Below are 21,611 nucleotides of genomic sequence, written 5' to 3'. Positions count from 1 at the left end.
GCATCCTGTTAGCCCAGGCGACTATGCGGGCCATACCGCTACCGACCGAAAGAAAATTCGCGCAATTTCACCAACATCCTTTTTTATTGTGTTCTCGTCGCAAGAAGTCGCGCTACACTAAGCATTCCGGCGCCGCTACTGAGGCGTTGAACTAGTACAGATATCGATCGGCCGTCGTCTGGCGAGGTCACGTCCTTCGGCGCGCCTTTCTGGCTCCTACTAGCAGACGCGGGAGAGACAACACTTGTACAAGTTGATATGCTACCTACCTATATAACGCAAGCATTGCACATGCGTGGTGCTTGTTTTGTGAGTTGTGGGTAATAAACCGGTAGTTGAACATTGATAATGGAAAACACTTTGTATTTAGTGAATTTCAAACTTACTTGATGATACGCGGCGTTTTGTTCGGCAGCTAGTCCTTCCGCTTGCAGCAGCTTGCGAGAGGCCCCGGCAGCGCTTCTTTCTGCATACTGGATATCTCCGTGTTGTAGATGCTGCATCCGCGAACTGTTGGCTTTCGAGTTAGAGGCGCTGTATCCGTCGGTAACGACCCTAGTCGAGCTTGCTGATGACACTTGAGCAGCACTGTACTTTAATTTATTAGCCGAGTTTAAACTTGCATTGATAGACGCAGCGTTCGCAACAAGTAAAGGCTTCTCGCCGACAGGGGGTGGGGTATCGGATTCGGGAAAGGTGACTAGTGGTCCATCTCCAGAGAGCTCGCACATGTCACCCATATCGCCCATATCACCCATGTCACTGAGGTCTCTGATGTCAGGCAAACTGCTCTCCCCTAAATCTCCCTGATCCACGATGTTCTCCATGGAACTTCTCAGCCTGAAAATAAACAACCACATATTTAATTAAGTATGTGTCAACAAATATAGAATCATAATTTATAAATAAGTTGGCACTATTTACGTACATGAAACTATTATGTACTAAAAACAATTCGTTGTTCGACTCCCGAGAACCGGAGCGTTGCTATTGTTTGTCGGCGTGGAACTGCAAACACGGGGCAGGGAAACATCGGGTGAGAATTGGCGGAGGGCCAAGGTCGCTCAGGTGAGCTAACTCCAACCGGCATGTGGCAAATGCCATTAAGCGGCTTTAGTGTTAACGAGAAACCGTCTGTGTGTTGTCTTAAACGCCTATTGACAAAAACATTTTCTAAACATTGGCACGTGTTGCTGTCACGGTGGTCTTGCGCAATTTTTGCTCCGAGCTATGTATTTCGTGTTGACTCACTACACTAACTAACCTTCCAAAGTTCATTGAAGCTGTGTTGCTCAAGTTCTTCATCTCAGAGATGGAGCTCTTAAGCTCCGTGAGATCTGACTTCATGGAACTCGCTTTCATTTCGGACGCGGTCCTGTGCTGGAGTCTCTGGGATGAGCCCTGGAGTCGTTGACTAGATGCAGCGCTGCTAGACGTAGTGCTCGAAACCATCTGCAACAAACATAAAATTATTGTTAGTGAATATCGACAATTATTGTTATGAAGTGGAGATAGTGCATTTGCTAGTAAACAAGAATATTAACCTCGGTAACGTGGAAAATGCCACGTTTCTCTTTAAAGCTGCCGTATTCCCGTTCTGGCGTACAAGAATAATGAACACTTGTGGTCTGATAATAACAGACGTCCTCCGAATTCGTTATCTAGACTACAACTGCGGGTTCAGTGCCAATGTTAGAGGAGTTTGTACGTGCAGCCGTCACGCGTCTTGGCGCACTTACGACCGAGGAAAATAAGAGCCAGGGCTACGACAAAATAGAAATACGAAAATAACGCGGAAAATAATGTTTTGTTTCAAAATATCGCTTAACAATCGACAGTTGACGAGTAACGATACCTACGTATTCGAATAGTCACGTGGCTCTCTTATATTTTTATCTCTCCCTGAAGTCCATCTGTAACTTCTGAAACCCAGCCCATGTCTATCTCGTTAAATACAATATCGCGACATGCAAAAACTTATACGCGCTACTTAATTTGAAGGCGATCGTGACAACAAAGCACTGAACGCTAAAGAGTCCATTGTATAATAATAAGTAAGTTTATGCCTTTGAAAAAATATGGCAAAGTATATTTTGGCATCGAATGCCGTAATTGAGAAGCGGATCGAATGAATCAGAACATTCAGAACGCGTGGGTGAGATGCAACAAATGGCGGTAGGCACGCTCGAACTTTATCTCGACAAGACCTTGAACCTCGCATCTGAATCTTGGCTGAGTCCAAATACTCACTGATACGACTTTGAGCTTGACTTAGTGTGGGAGAGCCCGTGTTACTTAATAAAATATCGCATTTAAATGGAAATGCTATTGTTATTTTATCAAGCATGGCATAATTTACCGAATGTCACTGTCGCATAATTTACCAGTTTGTACTGTCCCATAATTATAACACTCGTTTCCGTATTGATACGGATAGGCGGGCTATTCGCGATGCAAGATGAAAAAGTCTAATCGAAAAGAAGGAACTAAAGTAATAATTACCCAGTGACTTAAACAAACAACAAAAGTAGCTTATTCGTGATGGAAAAAACCAATGTTTTTGAAGTGCGATAACAAATTAGTGTGTTTAATGATTACACTGGAGTGTCAGTGGCGTACCTTTTACCAGCGTGCCCTATGTTACGCCATGTCTCGTAGCTGTTGGCTCTGTGCCAGGCTCAGGCACCATGTCTTGCTGCGCCCGCGTGCCCATAAGGCGGTGGCATTAATTACTAGAGGTATCTCGCACAGCCGAAGCTTTTATGTTTTATTTATGTTTCTTAAACACATGTTGAACTATATCATTACGTTTGCTATGCACGTCATGAAATTTAATTATATAGACGATATAGTTATCTAAGCGTGCTTTGCAGCGACACTGTTGCGGTTGCCAGATCTTTGGTACAGATCAAACGCATACTGAAAGGGTTACCAAATTGGATTTGCTTTTTGGTCACGTTTATGGCCTGTGCAGATGCCAATTTATTGGTCGGGTTTCCCACATAATAAACTGAAGTCTGTCGATATAATCATTACGTTAATTTTATTAAAAACAGAACGGGAATTTGCATGATGACAGTATGAAGTAAGAATTGTCGAGTGTTGCTGAGTAGTTTCCCATGTTTGTAGGAAATTTTTATCCTCTTTAAGATCTGCAGACTAGTTTCATATTTTTTTGGTCTTACTGGAAAATACTATAAATATGAAGTATTTATTTACGGTGCTTGTTAAAAACTTTGAGCTCATTAGATTTAGATCTCCAGTGCCGTTAAGATCTTACAGGCGAGCAACACAATATCCTGAAGGCGCTCATTACGCATCTATTGTGTCTTCGACGTCTAAATTGCCGTCTAAATTGTTGCGTACACCTATATAAGCACCGCTCAGTAATTTGCTCTTGCAATACTAAGACAAAGAAGTGCTAATTTCGTTCAGCTGCAAATGATATGCATTCCGGTGACCTCGTCTCGGTCCGTTCCCACAATAGGCACACCCCAGTTGACGCACTAAAGTTGAGTTTAAATTTTATTTTAAAATTTTACCGCAAACACGACTGGTCGAATTGAAAATAAACTGGCCATTTTATGAACCAACCGAGGCCGGTGTCGAACTAACCATCTGTCTATTTTTAGCAATGGTGTTTATATGATCAAGATTTTTATCATATTGTTTATAGTATCAAATGTGGTTTAATTAATGTTTAACGAGTGTTTCTTAAAACCTTTCTAGCGTGTAGAAAGAACAGTAGAAATTTTTATTCATCCTGCTAGACAATTACAACTTGTAAAACTTTTTGTAGTTAGGACTACTATTATGAGACGTTTGAAAAATTGTGTGGACTGGACATTAGATACCAAAATAAGTAGGGCCCGGAATTTTGCGTGCAAGTATTGACAGATTGTAGGCAGAGAGCACCGCTTTTTATCGATGTTATCGACAAATCGAGTTTTTTTTTTAATTTATGTTTTTGTTATATAAAACCTCAGACTTTCCGATGATACGTATTTTCAGCGGTCAATGATGAAAAAAGTTTAAAATATCGGAGTTTAATCCGTTTAGATTGCTTATTGAAATCAGTATAATTGCGAATACCTTTATATTTTACAACTTGGGAAAAGATCCCTCTGAGACCACTTAACGTTAGGTAGCTTGTTTGCCTACCCTTTGATAAAATTAAAAAAATATATATTTTGTATTCCTTCAGCTCTTACCGTAGCCAATATAAAGTATTATATAATAACATTCCAAGCAAAAATATATTTACAATTATGTATTAAAGCTACAACTTAATTAACAGTTCTCGATTTCGTATTCAAAGTATTTCATTGTTAATTTCAGTATCGATAATAGCAAATCCTGTGAAGTACAGTGCATGTCTTACAAGGATATGGGATATAAAAAGATGTGTGTGTGCCAAATAGAACATTTTGAACATGAAAGTCCATAAAAAGACCAAAAAATTGGAGTAATGGGTACTTTAAATATTTACTTCTTCACTAAATAGAGCGTCAGCCACCTCCTTTATCTTGTCAGGACTCCATTGCTTCATCGAAGGCGGGTCGCAGATCTTATAGATCAGCTAGTCAAGTTTACCATTTAGTTGTTTCCAATGGTGCCATTTATTCATCTTTCTTATCTTGTTGTTATTAATCGATGTTATTGAATAGTTTTATTCATATTGTGTCAGCGATTGATACGATAATAATCAATTAAAACGTGCATAGAAATAAATAGTATCAGAGACTAAAGGTTACGTGTTACGTTGCGTAGGTAATAAAATTTTAATTTCGAACTTTCGTTAATTTTTTTTTCCATCATAATTACCAAAGCATTTTATATTTAACAAGTCACGAATGCCTATGTCGTTTGCTTTTCTAAAATATAAATTATACGCTTAGCAGAAATAGATGGTTTTGATTTATTTTTTAGATTTACTGCTTTAGAAAAAAGTAGAACTCGACGATTGACTTTACCAGAACCACAGCCAGAACTGAAGATCTTCTGGACTACATTAAGTTAGTCATTTGTCTTGGCATTATTTTTAATGTTTTCCCCAGAAAATCCTCTTCTAAAAATCTATCTTCTCTCGAAGATGGAAAGCAATTTTTTCGTAAGACGTCAGGATATTTAATTGTTTTTTGGTTACCTGTTGTGTGGAAGAACTGGTGACTTGTGTGTTGAGAGCCTGCTCTCGGCGAGAGAACTGGCTGGTTTTCTTCAGGTTCTCCATCACGGAAGCCAGGTCCTTGGCGCTGCCGTTGTGTTTCAGGCTGCTGCTTCCATCGAGGGAGAAATCCGGTATCTAGAAATAAATATGAAAATACTGTCAGACTTACAGTCTTAGGCTTAACTTTAAAAAAGAAACTTAGTTCTATTGCGGAATACTCACAGAAGAAGAAACTAGCGATACTATACACACTCGATACTTAATGCATATTGCTGTATCGTAGTTACTATTGCTAACGTAACTATAGTTATTACGTAAGTTCCTATGATTGTAGATAATAATTTGCAAGTGCAGTTCGAGTGGCTGATAATGGTAATGGCTAATAGGCCAATAGCGTCGTCCATGGCACACAACGATTCACCTATCTTTATGGTTAATCAACACGATATTGCTATTTACCTCTCGACAATGGATTTTTACAATAAAAATTGTAAAGGGTACGGTAAAATTGACTTACAATGTTGAAAAAGCCTAAAGTTACAATTGAGTCAACGTCAAATAAAGGAAAATTCCGAAGTTTACATAAAGCGATCTGAACTGAGTTTTAAGAAACAATACATATTTGGGAGTATATGAAAATGGTAATTACAATTAAAATAAAATTGCAAAAGCGAACGGAATGGAAATAGAAAAATCAAGAAAACAACAAGTAAACTAAGACATATCGTCCCCTTACAACCAGAATCGCTTATCTGCATGAAATGTAGTTTCGAGAAAACGCATTTAAAGGTTTGCATGCTCTAAAAACCTATAAAAGCTAGTTATACTAAAAACGTCTCTGTGTTTCTATTTAGATAATTTATCCCTTAATAGGATAGGGCTATGTTATTTACTCTATACTCGCGCCGAGTAGGTTAAAATAGGGCTTTTCTTCAAAAGGTACTGCAGATAAGCGATTTTGCCTGTAGACACTTTTTTTTTATCTTCTAAACTAGCAAGTTTACGCAGATATATTGGATAAACTATCATTTTAAGTCCATAATTGAAGCATTTTTCGCCGAATACAGTGTTAAAATGCTTACATGTTTTATACAATTTAAGTTTTTAGTTAAGTCTCAGCGCAAATAAGAGGTATTGGCTGTAAACAAATCGGAATTTACCTCTTAAGCGCGCTTAAAAGTGCAAAACATTTCTAAGATGTTTTGACTCTAGGCTTTTTCTGTTTTCTATCTTATATGCAATGTAGCATTATTCCGTTTTGTTTTTATTATTCAAAGACATATAACTTGTATTTTTCGAAAGAGTTCCATCAATCTATGTCAACAAATAGGTACCAAATAGCCCAAAAATATAAATAAATGAAAATTAGCGAGCTTAAGTCTTAAATATAGTAGTATATTTCTAGTATATGTGAGATAAATTACGTTATTCCTTTAATATCATATGTGCTGCTTAATACATTTAATTATGGAACTTTTGATTACATGCATACAACAAAAAACATATTTTATTCAAACATTTTAATAAAAAGGCACTTAGCGTCTCAAGGCTCAAAGTAACCACTGAAACAGTCATGAAAAAGAACCGTAATGGTAATAACCATCAGTCTTCTTCTTCATCAAAACGATAACGAGCATGGATATTCAGGTTTTGATGAACTAAATAGAAAAACATAGGTAACCAGATCCAGCAGACCGTCGAACTGAACCGCGAGTGTCATTTAGATACCTACTATTTACTACTTCGTATCGTAGGTACGTCGTATCATTGAATAGCTTATCACGGCATAAAACATTTACGTTGTCACACATTTTCATTGTTCTTGCTTAATATTTGTATAGGTAATATTTTTATAAATTACGACATGTCGTCTGACTTTTTGAGTTTTGATACCAGGCCTGTAACTTTGCAAACCAACCGTCGAACAAGACAAGGCAACAGAAAATCGAATCCAAACTCTGTTGAACCTCTTTCAGTAGAGGAATTTAAACTACCTGCATTAAAAAGCTATACACTAATCCACTGCCAATAAGCGCAGCTAAAACAATGGCCTGTGACCCTGTGATGAAGACGTTATTGAGCGTGTGCCGGACGTAGTCACAGCTGAGACAAGCAGTGATGAAAAATAACCTTAATGGTAATAATCATCAGTCTTCTTCTTCATCACTGCTTGTCTTAGCTGTGGCTACTCAAACCAGCCATGGATAATTAATATTACCTAAGCCAAGAACAATGAAAATGTGTGACTACGTAAATGTTTTATGCCGTGATAAGCTTTTCATTGATATGACGTACCTACGATACGAAGTAGTAAATAAGTAGGTTATCTAAATGACAATCACGGTTCATTTTGACGGTCTGTTGGATCTGGTTATATGTTTTTCTATAGCCGCGTATCCATTAGAGCAGCCTCAGGCCGAGCACCGGAGCCGAGCCATATTTTGTCGTTTTTTGACCGTGCTCAAAGGAGCCTCAGTCTGAGCCGTGCCTTTGGCAGCGTCTCCACTTGCGCGGCCTCGGAGCGAGGCTGCCTCTAGTGGATACGCGGCTTATTTAGTTCATCGAAACCTGAATATCCATGCTCCTTATCGTCACCTGAAAGAAAAACACTGTTAAATTACGGCAAGTGAATCGCTGTTATACATAGATCTGTTCACTCACGAAGGCGCGCCCTCCACAGCTAATTATTAATGTACACGAGAAAACCTCTTAAGTACTTACACATTGTCTTAGTCTTAGTGTGCGTGACTGACGGTACGCTTGCGACTGAAGCCACGAGGACAAGTTCGAGCTACGCACACATAGACTTGTCGTACGGATACGTTTAGGCACAATTACAATTATAGAATGTGGAGGGGCAGACTTTCGTTAGTGAACATATCTATAATTACCTAAATAAGTTTTTAAAATTACTTATTATGAATCGTGCTTTCAAGCGTGTACGAACCGACTAAGCTAGCCTACACAAAGTGCACACTACTTTACAATACAGCGCGAAACGTCTAAGCGATACTTAAGCGATTTTGGCTGTAGCGCTTCTTATGGTCGAAGCAAACATTGTTACAAGCAATATCGCCTATATTATACTTAGTTTGTTTTCGCTGTTGCAATAATTGAAATATAAAGTAATGCTCAACAGGCGAAACCTACTAACATTATTTTAGCACTTTTAGGCAGTACTCAAATTGCATTTTTATTGAAATCTTAACATTCCAAAATCGCTTGTTTGACATTAAAATATTTTTGCTGTTGTAAAATAAAAAAAAATGCGGTTTAACCAACGCGTAGTTGTTTTTGGCTGTTGATTTTCTTAAAAATCGGCTTTAAGTGAGCTTAAGAAAAACGTAACTCGGTATTGGAGTATCGTACAGTAAAACGGGTTTCAACAGCATGTAGATCTTGGAAAGTACATTCTAACGATATACTTAACTCAGTTTTGCCCAAAAGTGACTTTAAGCGATTTTGGTCGTAAGGGGACGATATGAGGCTGCAGTCTATTACCACAAGCGCAAATTGTATGATAAATGACATCGTGCTAACGATCTACTTTGAATATGTGCAGATTTCCTTGAAGACAAGGCAGCAAGATTGATGAACATAAACCTTTATTGTTATCTCCCGTCTTGATAGTTGTTCTGGGAATAATGTCCATTAATATCGAATTCAGCGCAAGGACAGTGATTGCACTTATACTTATTGACTCTTTGACTAGGGTCAAAGTAACCATCAGAGTAGTTGAGTCACCGGGAACTAACACTATCGGGAATTCTGCTCACGCGCCGCTGTCGAGCGATCGCTTGGCGCATGTCAATGTGCTCGATTGTTGCTGGAAGTCTGTCAATCTAATAGGTTAATTGTTGATATAATGTCTTTATATGATTGGTCGAATAAAAATTCTTGTTAAAAACTTCTGAGACATCTAACTCTTCCATTTCTTAGCACAAACGCTTCTTCTGAAACTTGTAACAAAATGATCTTTCGTTGGTTTGCATTCATTAGGGGGTACTCATGAATTTTAATAAAGAAATCAACATCAACGGAAAGACAAAAATCGCAACTTCTATTCACAAGGTTAACTTCAATGGTTTTTGCTGCTTTCCTATTGTACCTACCGTGAGACTTTTCTCGCCTATGACATAAAATCTTAAGCCTCATAACTCTTAACAGCAGGATGACTCACACGGGCAGGCATTCGATTGCAAAAGCCTCACGATTCTCGATCGTCAATCTTTAGATACACTTGACTAAACTCACCGTTAATTTCGGTACGCCCACGATCATTTACATCTATTGACTGGCGAGAATTTTCGACAAGTGATAGGGACATAAAGCATCGATGGTGCATTAGATAGAGAACCTGCGTGGGACGAGTGGTCTGTATGACGTTGATGACGCTGAATGATGCTGATGTCATAGATACGCCGGCCGCCGTCGCGGCGTCACAACACCGGCATTTAGAGACCCGCGATAAAAAATATAAAAACCACCAATTACGGCAAGGAAATCTGTTAGAACTGAACCTTTTTCTGTTTCGGCCACATTTTGACTGACGAGATGGGATTGATTACATAATCATGCAAAAAAATGTGCCGAAGTTCATATCCCAGATTTCATGCGTCATTAGATAGAAGATAGAAGATTCATGTAAGTTATAATTTTATGGATTTTTTTGTCAGTAAGTCGAGATGAAATGTCAGTGGTTACGCTTTGCTGTTCATTGATAACTCTATACTATATTATCCCAAGCGCTGAGTAACGCGAACTCGGCAAAGAAAAAACTCCAGTGACATAACAGATCGATTGTAGCCTCTGAATCATGATTCGCAGAAACATCGTCACAATCCGAACGAACTGTATCACTGTTGCGTGATTATGTTGTATTACGTCAGTGTATTAAGTGCTGGTGTAACTGATGCGTTACAGGACGTAGTTTTACAGGTAAGCTGAGATAAAAGGCACGGTTTCATTCATGATGATAATGATAACATACGCGAACGTACGCTGTTCAAATCTGAAAGTGATCATTTTTCTAATTGAGGTTTTATTGGTATTTTTTTAGGAAATCATTCCTAAAAAAAATACCAATAAAACCTCAATTTATATCAATACGACTGTTGTGCCGTAAATCATGCCTAAAAGGTTAGTAAATACATGGAAGTACTCAATTGTAATGATAAGTCATCATTGGAAGAGCTTCCACGTAACTCTACGTAACGTTGTGGTCTATTAAATTCCTTTAAGTAATTACGACATGTTGTGAATCACTGGTGACGTGAACAGATGTCTGTCATACATAATACTACATTTGAAACGAATGCAATGAAGATCGAGTCATGCTGGAAGACCCAATATTACTTTTAAAGAATCAATAACCTCTATCTGTGGGAAAACGACGCATAAAAAGGTAAATATCTGAAGTAATGTTAATGTTCAAAAGTTTTTATTTATTAAAACTGGTCAGTTGGTGGTCAGTGCAGATGAGGACGAAGATGTAGCTCACTGGTTCAGTAAAGTCTTATTCACTCTGACCTTAAATAGACCCAAATTGTGCCTATCCGGGAAAACAATCGAAGGAAGCTTATACTATAGGTATATTCCCAACGAATTAACAATATGAAGTGTATAATATTTGTTACTATCACATTAGTGAGTACTTACAGGTACAATTTCAGGAAACAGGAAAACAAAGATGCCTGAAAATAGCTACTTATTCGGAATAACCAGAATTGTGCCCTGTCTGTTACTGAAGGAAACAAGGAAAATAACACCGTTACAAATCGAGTAATAACAATTCTCCGCACGTCAACGCCGCGACAACTCCTGGGAAACATGCCGTTGAAAGCTTTCACGACTCGTACGTTCTTATCGTCATTTTGCAAATGATTAAACTTTACATTTCGCAACAATCTGGACCTTATACGCTTCGCCAGTGTCGTTATTTTTCCGTGCAAACTCTAACAGATAACCACAAACATTAAATGCAGTCCAACGTTCTTGCTATGAGACAGATGCACTGTTTGACCGTTGCATGCGATGCGCGATCAAGGCGCATTGTTAGCGAAGGTCAGTTTTGCATGCACAATCGCTCCCTACGCATGTTGACAGTGACACACAAATACAAATTAATTTTATTGCGTAACACCAACGCAAAGATTTAAAGCAACCATAAAATAGAGATCAAACGTGATTCTTTAATTACATACGAGCCTCTGGGTTTACGAGGTAGACTAGCTACCTATATTCATATCAATGTACATAGTGACAGATTAAGTAATGATATGCCGTACAGTAAAACTGGTAACCGGTTAAACATCATTGCACTCCGCTCAAGCAACTCCTTGCGTGCCTGGTATTACTGTCACTGAACGTATTTGCTCAAATTTTGTGGTTCAAAGTTAATGAAATTGCGCCAATTTTTGAGTTTAAGCTCAATTGAAATAGAGTCAATGTTGATGTAGAAAAGTCAAAGCTGGAACCCCTTGCGTGAAATATAAAATATTATTTTTCTCTTATGTTAAGCTTGGCCCTAATTAACTAGGTTAACAGCGCTCGCTGATCGCCACACAATGGTACCAGTTCAGCATTATAGGAGAGCATAATGGTTTACCTTGCGTAAAGCCAACACCTTAAACTTTATCACTGTCTTAAATGTCCATCACACTTAACTGTCAGCATAATTTATATTTGTTTTTGGAACTCAGTTTGTTGATTATTGACACTGAGTTAGTTGTCGTGATCACACTCGAGCCGGTCGCGTGTTGTTGGGATGCTGAGCAAAGGCGGCGCGTGCCATCCGCGCGGAGCTCGCGGCGTGACTGCCGGTGCCGGTCGCGGTCGCGGTTTGTGTTCAGTTCACTAGTTCCACAACCCGCAAACTTCGGACCACAATGAGCGAGCTAATTAGAACGGCGCGGGGTGGCGGGGTTCCGCCCACGACTCGCCGTATCCGCTTCACAGCCCTCCGACCAGATAACTCCATCAACATTTCCCCTAAAACATCACTCCCGACTTGCGTACCTGGTAAACGAGTCTGGCTGGAAATAGAAATGCATTCCATCGCAATTTTGTGATGTGTGCCAACGGGTTTGTGGGAGTGATGAACTGCGATGATCTTCGACCTTATCAGTCAAGGCTGAGAAAATATTCAGCGTCGCAGATTGCAGGTCATCTAGAAGCCACGTTAGTAGAAAAAGCTGTATCAGATAATTCTCACATCGAGCAACAAAACTTTTCCAGCACCATCGTTTTCTTGGCAGATGTTTTGAAAGCGGAGAACTTTAAAGGGAAAACAACCCAGCCAAACATCTTGATGCTTTACGGTTCGCATTCGGACACACGTTGACATGAAATTAATGGGACGTAACCCAATACACATTTCTTTTGAAATATGTACTACCCAAAGTTCTTTGTATAACAACTTATAAAGGAACAACAGAACCACCGACTTCTGTCGCGGCGATAAGTCGACGACCTTTCAATGTCAGCGAGATACTCATAAAACGAATCATCGCTATTGATAATTAACTAATTTGAACAACCCTGATATTTAGCCGCAACAGTAAGCGATATCATCGAGATGTCATTAGTGTAACGTTTTATTTTAAGAAGCGATTGCATTGCTTTGAACAATAGCGAAGCCGATCAGCCGTCGGGCTAAACAGAGCTGGGTGTCCTAATTACACTTCCGAGTGACGAAATGAACAAAGAAATTCTTTGTCTGGGATGCGAATTAAACCTACACAGACAGGGTGAATAATATATATCTACTGTACCATAAGAACTGTAACAGAAGAAGTAAAACCAGTACTCCTTTACACGTAGCTACTTAAAATTTCAAAGAAATCAGCAAATTCAAACGAAGATAATAATGGCGCTTAGTGGTATGATCAGGTATAATAACAAGTCTGAACAGAAAACCATATTGGGGCTTAAGTGTCTTCATTTGATGATAAATTCCGATGATAAATGCCACATTGTTGATACCTGGGTGAAGCACACTTACACCCACGCTGGCTGGCCCGGACTAGTTACTTAAATACGTACCTACTTTATTTATACTTACGCACTGATTTAAGTGCCTACACGTGACTAAACGTTTGCTTTGCGTTGTTAGTATGGTAATTTACGCTTTATCTTCTGGAACTAGAACAAAAGTATTTTTTTCTTTGCATGCAAAATATGTTATCCTGCTCGTACCTACTACGTTTTTGGTAGTGAAAATAATTAAACTAGTTTTTGTTTTGTCTGAGAACTTTTTGTCTCTGATAATGGTCGCTTGCGTACGCCGTCCACGAGCACTCGAAAATCTTCTTAATTTTTATAATGAACTTCAATTGACCTAAAAAGTTATGACTAATTAACTGGTTAACTGTAAATTTAAAGCCAATATTTTTAGTTTAATAGAACAAATTAAATTTAAAACCGGTGAACAAACCTGCTTAGGTGGTCAGATGAGTCATGTCATGAGCGCGAGTTCAAATCAGTAAGTATGGCGAATGGAGAATTAGTCGCGAGGTCCGTTGCGAATTAAATGTTTACTAAATAATGAGTAAGGCATTACTCATCCACGGGTGGGTTATCGTGCGGTTACAGACTAACATGCAATTTTAACAAAACAAAACAACTGGGAGAGCCAACAGATGCAACAACAAACAAGGCATAACAATAAATAAGTGTGTTTATCTTTTTTTTTCAAGTGCATTCATTTTGTTATTGTGCTTAGCTCAAATCGCTGTTATTGCATCAATTATTTATAACACTTGTCGACGTTATCTTTGTCATGCAAGTTGTAAAAGTCGTATCTAATTAACGTTTTTAGGGTTCCGGAGCCAAAATGGCAAAAACGGAACCCTTATAGTTTCGCCATGTCTGTCTGTCTGTCTGTCCGTCCGTCCGCGGCTTTGCTCAAGGGCTATCAATGCTAGAAAGCTGTAATTTTGCACGGATATATATGAAAACTATGCCGGCAAAATCGTACAATTTTTTTTTTTAATTTTTAGGTTAGGTTCCCTCCCATAGACGTAAAGTGGGAGTGTTTTTTTTTTCTCATCCAACCCTGTAGTATGGGGTATCGTTGGATGATAGGTCTTTTAAAACCATTAGGGGGTTGCTAAGACGATTTGTTTCATTTGCGAAATGATTTGATTCAGTGATTTGTTTGCGAAATATTCAACTTTAAAGTGCAAATTTTCATTAAAATCGAGCGCCCCCCCCCTCTAAAATCTAAAACGGTGGGTGGGATTTTAAAAAAAAAATCAGGATGATAGTAAGTATATCAAACTTACAAGGAAAACTATAACGGTTAAGTTTGCTTGAAAATTATTAGTAGTTTAAAAGTAAATAGTAGCACAAGGTATAAAATTTACCTAAACTTGGAAGATTGCGTATAAAATACGAAATCCATAGAAAAATATTACTTGATTTTTTTCGTAATGGCTACGGAACCCTATTTTAGGCGCGTCCGACACGCTCTTGGCCGGTTTTTAGCTTTATCATCTCTTGTAAATTTGACGTCGTTGACATCAAGCGAGTTAAACAGATCAGTAATACTGGCAAGATTATTAAACCAATAATAATAATTCGTATTTGTATTTTACCCGCCTGTTTTATTTTTATGTGCAATAAAGAGTTTACATACATACCAATAGTAAAGTGTTGTATTGTGTGACATCTTGAAAGAATACAAACAGGGAGGTTCTGTAGACTGAGTCACTGCAGTTTTTGTACAGTTCCTCGAACGAACGAACGGTTTCGTCGAGATGTGACTAAGCGGAGCGAGTGGTTTCATTCATGTAATGTTTACAATATAGGTGTTCTGCTGAGAATCGTAGAAAGTTGTATCATCTCATCGGTGATATGGTATCAAATAATACGGGCTATTTCGATTCAATTAAAATAAATGATAGCGGTATTAGCGGTGAACTAAAAGAATTTCTTTGCTCACCCGCCACCTTACTTTTCTTCCTTTTGTTTTCTTTTCTTTTAGTTTATTGATATGGATCTCCGCAAAGTAACGCCTGATTCAATAAATTATTTGAAATTATAGCGGATCTAACTTCATCCCATTTCTGATGCTTGAGTTTGATATTTTGATTGATTAAACTTTGCAATCCAAACAAATTATTGAAATAAATACTTCACTTTTGAATCATTTTTGAATGCACTGCTTTTAGTATATAGAAATATGTAACATAAAGTGTATTGTAAAGAACATCCTCGTAACGATTTGGTCCTCAAGGTGGAAGTAGAAATTACTGCGTTTAAGTAGTCTGTTGTTAATTTATGTACGTTACTGTCATGCATTTATGTTTTACCTCGTCATGTGGGATGTCACACGTTTAGTCTTATTTAAAGCAAATATGTATCGTGATTGTGAATGAATCAGACATTTTAAGATATGCACCTCTTAGAAATGTATTAGATCATCAACGTAGTTTGCTGCTTTAGTAATAGTTAGGTACAGGTTTTTTTCCTTATAAGGGATGGGCATCGACTATGCAAATCAAATGGATCAAATCTTAATTACGAGTCTGCCATTTACAATTAATAATTAAATTTAATGTTTTTGTTAGTATGCAGATTGGAATTCAATTTTACGCTGAATCCAAATTGAGTCCCAAATCTTAATAATATGCATGTGTATTAGTTATCTTGTTTTTATATCTTATATAATATCAAATAAGTAAATGGTAAATTGTTTAGTCTAATTCTCTAATTGTTCTGAGAAGCAGACCAACTTTTTGTTCTCGTCGCATACTTTTCTTTATTGAGTCTTTGACAGGTTTGATTGGTCGATTGTTGTAATTCATCTAATTAGTGAGTCATCGTTCATTCACGAAGCCTCTTATCACAACATATGCAAGCAGTATTATTACAGCACACACTCAAACACTGATGGTACCTGGGCGCGCGACGGTTACTACTAACCATGACTCACGTACCAACATCCTGTTCTACCTTCGTAGCGCTTTCACGATTAGCATTGATTCTAAGTTTTTATCAATCGGTTACAAATTTTATGGATTCAATTTCTAGCAACTTATCTCTTTTCAGGCAATTTGGTTATGTTAAAATAGAATTTCGCCTAATATTAGTATTTCTGATGATCATTCGTCGAGTTCACGTTTAGAGTCCTTATCATTTTTTTTTTTAGATCCGGCTTTCATTTTTTATTGTCGTCAATACTCTTATTTCTATTGACTTGACGCCAGATAAAACCGATAGTGAAAGGCGAAAGCTTATTTTATTAGTGAGTGAAGATTAAATTACGTCGATCACTTGCGGTTTGTAATTGATTACCGGTTTGTTATTCATTATCTTATCCAAATACTTGAATGTGGAATCGTTTGTTTATTTACTACAAAAAGGCATAAATTGACATTCCTTTTTGCATTCCGCTCCCGATAAAGAAATTATCTGTGTCATTCAGGAGTTCTGAGTCACACCAAAACCGCTTCGATAACGATCTAACTAAATATTTCGCAAAAAATATGATCTTCGTCATGTAAATGTAACATTCGGTAACAGAACAGAGTATGTTGCAATAACATAAGTATGTCCTTAAGTATGTGTATGTTAAATGGGAAGATTAAATCAAAACTTTGGTTCTGCGTAACGTAATCGGCTTATAGTTATGTAGTTGCCTAATATGTTGAGCAGCATGTATGTATAGAATGTTCTAGTCGCTTTGGACGTCCTTCGCAGTAATCCGTAAATAACGTAGATAACGGACAATGGCAAAAATACTGGCGATAAGTTCCCACAAGTCGAGCCAAGTTTTAAAACGTTTATAGATCTTTGCTATAAAAAACGACAGCGAGATGATAAATAGAGCTTATCGATGGATACATATATATTTCATTTCATGTATTTGACATGTCTTATGTATGATTTAAAACTCAACTAAATTTATACAGTGTGTACTCAACTACATTTTTTTTTACATCGTAATTATATATCTCAATGTCTGTCAATTGTGTTTGTTACTTATTTTGTATAAGTAATAAAAAGTTTACGTACATACATACATTTTTTTTATTCGACTGGATGGAAAACGAGCAAGTGGGTCTCCTGATGGTAAGACCTCACCACCGCCCATAAACATCTGCAACACCAGGGGTATTGCAGATGCGTTGCCAACCTAGAGGCCTAAGATAGGATACCTCAAGTGCCAGTAATTTCACCGGCTGTCTTACTCTCCACGCCGAAACACAACAGTGCAAGCACTGCTGCTTCACGGCAGGATTAGCGAGCAAGATGGTGGTAGCAATCCAGGTGGACCTTGCACAAGGTCCTACCACCTTCAACATTCGAGACTTGATGAAATTTGTTAGGGTATAAGTACCTACCTGAGATTGAATTGCTTTAATGATTAATATAAATAAAACAGTTATTTTTTTACGCATTGTATTCAATCAAATACGAATGACTTCATTGGCCAAATTTGGCCTAGGGCTTTGATGTTTGTTGTGTTTTGTTCTGAATGACAGTTTGTTTACTACTCTACGATACTGACTAAGCTCAGAAGGAAGACCCGAATTATGTTCTATTTACATGCGCACTATGTGGTAAGACCGGATGTGGTTTAAGTTATCTCTTCAGCTCGCTAGTATCTCGACTGATTCATTGTTTTAACAGTTTAGCAAATATGTAATTTGTTTGTTTTACAAGATGGTTTAAATTGATTCATACTTGTCATAGACTTGATGTTACAAACCACGTATCAAAAGATAATAATAATAAGAACACTAAAGACGACACGACGACGGCGACGATGGACGTTAACGTAATACTGTACATAGACGAAAACATCCTAACTCGAAATTCTTACTTTTTTTTTAGATAAGCCCACATTATTATTCATTAAGATTATAGTTTGGATTTTTTTCGAAAATATCGGCTCCATCTGTTTTACACAGTTACTGTTATCTTTACCGATTAATAAACATTTCGCAAATTAAAGTGAAACAATTTTAAATATTCACATTTCCAAAATTAACTTTATATAAAACACAATCTGGTTGAATTTTATAATGAAAAAAAAAATTGAATTATTTTATTTTAATTTCAAAGGTGCGATTTAGGGTTATAGACGGATCAGGGCTGCCAGATTGTATAATTAGATACAAAACCTGTATAATTAGGTGGCTGAATGTATCCTCTTTGTATCCTGCACTCTCATGTATAATTGGATACAGAAAGCCTCGGTTGTATTATCAACTTGAAACTCACACCCAAATAGAAATATAAAAATTGTGTGATCTTCGCTCAATGCTCTGAGGCACTAATCCGAATTTCGAAAATCGAAGTTCGTGTCGTGCCACCCCTCTCGCTCTCGTATTAAATAGTATAAGTGGCAGAGGGACCGCGTGACGTGAGCTCCGAGTTTCGAGTTTCGTAGTAACCCGACTGTTTGTATCCTGATGGTCGAATTTTGTATAATTTTAGAAACTTGGCCGAATAATTGTAAAACATCTACTGGCAGCACTGAGATGGATACTTACTCAGTTTCATGATATAAATAAATAAATAAATATCATGGGACACTTGACCCCAATTGACCTAGTCCCAAACTAAGCAAAGCTTGTACTATGGATACTAGGCAACGGATAAACATACTTATATAGATAAATACATATTAAATATCCAAGACCCGAGAACAAACATTCCTTTATTCATACAAATATCTGCCCCGGCCGGGAATCGAACTCATGACCTCAAGTTTCGTAGTCAGGTTCTCTAACCACTTGGCCATCCGGTTGTCAATATATCGAGTGTAGATTCCAGCGTAGATTTAGGGGCTGTTTCACCATCCATTGATTAGCGTTAACCGACGGTTAAATGTGATGCCGTCTCCTTCTATTCGAACAAAACGAATAGAGACGGCATCACACCTAACCGCCAGTTAACACTAATCAATGGATGGTGAAACAGCCCTTTAACCTCTTTTAATGTTTCATGTATCATAGTTTTCTGATCTTACGTAGGTATGTGTACTCTGTTAAAACGTTTGCAAGGTTGTGCGAGAACCAATTTCTTAAGTAGGTACGTAAGTGGATTTAATAGTCGAAACGAAGTGCCTATCGCGAAAATGAGCTGTGTTTAACTTCAGCCTGTAGACCTTGAACGTTTAGCGCATATGCTTGTAAATCCGATTCGGTTCTTGGAAATGGATATATACTTACAGTAATAACGATGCGAATTGTAGAGGAAAACCCGAATATTTGCATAACACACCGTTTCAGAATTTGTAAGAGGAAGAATAACAAGAGTTTAGCATTCTCATTGTAGGTACCATCAGCCAAATATGTGGTCTACCACCCTAGAGTTGATAATCGTTTGCATGTCATAAAACAATAATGCCAAAAGACGTAACGTGTCTGTCAACTTGAAAGTTCGGCTTTAGCGACATATTAATTTGATAGGAACTTGTTTAAAAATTGGTAGACCATTTATTTGGCTGATGGTACATTTTGATTATGATGGTGTAAATGTTTTAAAAATCGACATAAAATGTATGAATTACTATTTATGAAATAATTGAATCGTTCATTTTCTTTATATCATTCTTTCAGTTAGACGACCGGATGGCCAAGTGGTTAGAGAACCTGACTACGAAGCTTGAGGTCCCGGGTTCGATTCCCGGCCGGGGCAGATATTTGTATGAATAATACGAATGTTTGTTCTCGGGTCTTGGGTGTTTATATGTATTTAAGTATTTTAAGTATGTATTTATCTATATAAGTATGTTTATCCGTTGCCTAGTATTCATAGTACAAGTTTTGCTTAGTATGAGACTAGGTCAATTGGTGTCAAGTGTCCCATGATATTTATTTTATGATGAAAAGTCGTACGTGTTCTTAACAAGTCCAAATGCAAGAAAACAGGAACACTTCGAAGCGTTAAGAGTGTAAGTGTTTAAAAACTAAAAACAGCAACATTATCATCGACTATAAGTCCTCAAAATTAAAAAAAAAAACTCTAAAAGTCACACAAATAATATCACACATAAATGCAATTTAAAACAAAATATTCTTAAAAGTAAAACTTCGTTATTGAAAACAACAATTGGTACCAAATGTTGTTCTTATTTTAATGTTAGTGAACTGAACGTTTTAGTGTGAAAACTAGTTGCTAACTACTACTACCTTTCTGAATGGAACAAATCAGCTATTTTTATTACTTTCAGATTTAAAAACAAGGTTCCGGTACACTTCCTTCTGGCTACTAAATGTTATATAGCGTTTCATAACACATGACTATAAAATCAATTACGATTTTAATGTTATCGTATATAAATAAGTCAGATACAAAACTTCATGTTGTTTTGTGCCATAAGGCGTTGTGCTGTGTGTTTACGCAGTGACGAAGACATACCTACACAACATTGTGTACACACGGCGCACGCGGCTTTGCGAGACAGCTATTACTCCATAAACTTGATGTATACCTAATAATCTAAATAAAATGACTCAATATCTGACCTAATTTTTCAAACAATGCTTCTGACACGGTATGGGCGTGCTGTCTACTTGCGATTTATAATTTTAAGACAAAGTCTGTGTGCCATGTATGTGTGTCATGTATGTAGGTATGTCATCTGTGTCAGTCTCTCTCTCTCTCTCTCTCTCTCTTCTTAGCGGAGCGCCAAAACAACATGGTATTCAACTCTGTGAATTCTGTGATGCCTCTTTTTGTCAGGAATTCGCAGCAACTGCTAAGATTGTTTTTTTTAATATGATAAATTATTTTGGGCACGACTCCAAAAAAGACTAATTATAATCAGCACTAGCCTAGCTCTACATCCGAGCTAATAGCCAGTATAGTATGGGCAATAGTAACTTTGCTACAACCTTTTAGTAATAACATGCATTAGTTAAGTACGCAATCCACATGCACGTGCAAATTATTTTGATTAATTAAGTTTATTATGCATTGTGAATGTCAACGCTAGTTCCATAATGTGTCATGCTAAAACCATTAAGTGCACCTTAAATGTAGGTACAGAAGGTTCAGGTATCAAAGCTATATCATTAATTTCATTGGACACTAGACTAGAGGATTACTTTACCTAGATGTTTATCCCAGGCGGGGGGTGAGTATTGAGAAGGGTATTTAAATAAATACCAAGTATATGAGCTTTTCTTGATGTCCATGGAGTTTCTCAAGAACTGTATACATAAGTAGAACCAAAAATACAATTTTCTAGTGCAAAATTACGTCTTAAACTTTACGTTTAACCATGCAATAAAATTGGCGTACTATATCCTCATTTGACCCCAGCCTCTCAAAGGCTTCCGAAATGAGGTGCAAGAGGATAAAAATAATCTACAGCGATTACCTCAAAAATCACCCCCTTGTTTAGTATTAAGCACTATCCACCACCTACTATTGCAAACTCTACGTACCCATCGTGCAATTTTAGAAGTCTTTTCTGGAGCAAGCA

The 21,611-nt window shown here is 37.4% G+C and overlaps 1 protein-coding gene across 4 annotated transcripts in view; it reads right to left on the bottom strand.

Moving 5' to 3' along the window:
• Positions 1-21,611, bottom strand: part of Sarm (sterile alpha and armadillo motif) — a 134,457-nt gene that overhangs the window by 6,764 nt on the left and 106,082 nt on the right. For all 4 annotated transcript variants that reach the window (XM_074087741.1, XM_074087742.1, XM_074087743.1 and 1 more), the window contains 3 exons: positions 5,147-5,302; positions 1,265-1,452; positions 387-840 (listed from right to left, as the gene is read on the bottom strand). In XM_074087741.1, the coding sequence (XP_073943842.1) occupies positions 387-840; positions 1,265-1,452; positions 5,147-5,302 (798 nt within the window). The remainder of the gene's footprint in view (positions 1-386; positions 841-1,264; positions 1,453-5,146; positions 5,303-21,611) is intronic.

Source organism: Choristoneura fumiferana, chromosome 5, assembly GCF_025370935.1.
Source record: "Choristoneura fumiferana chromosome 5, NRCan_CFum_1, whole genome shotgun sequence".
Taxonomy (NCBI): domain Eukaryota; kingdom Metazoa; phylum Arthropoda; class Insecta; order Lepidoptera; family Tortricidae; genus Choristoneura; species Choristoneura fumiferana.
Note: the sequence above shows the minus strand (reverse complement) of the source record. Positions and strands in the feature narration are given on the sequence as shown.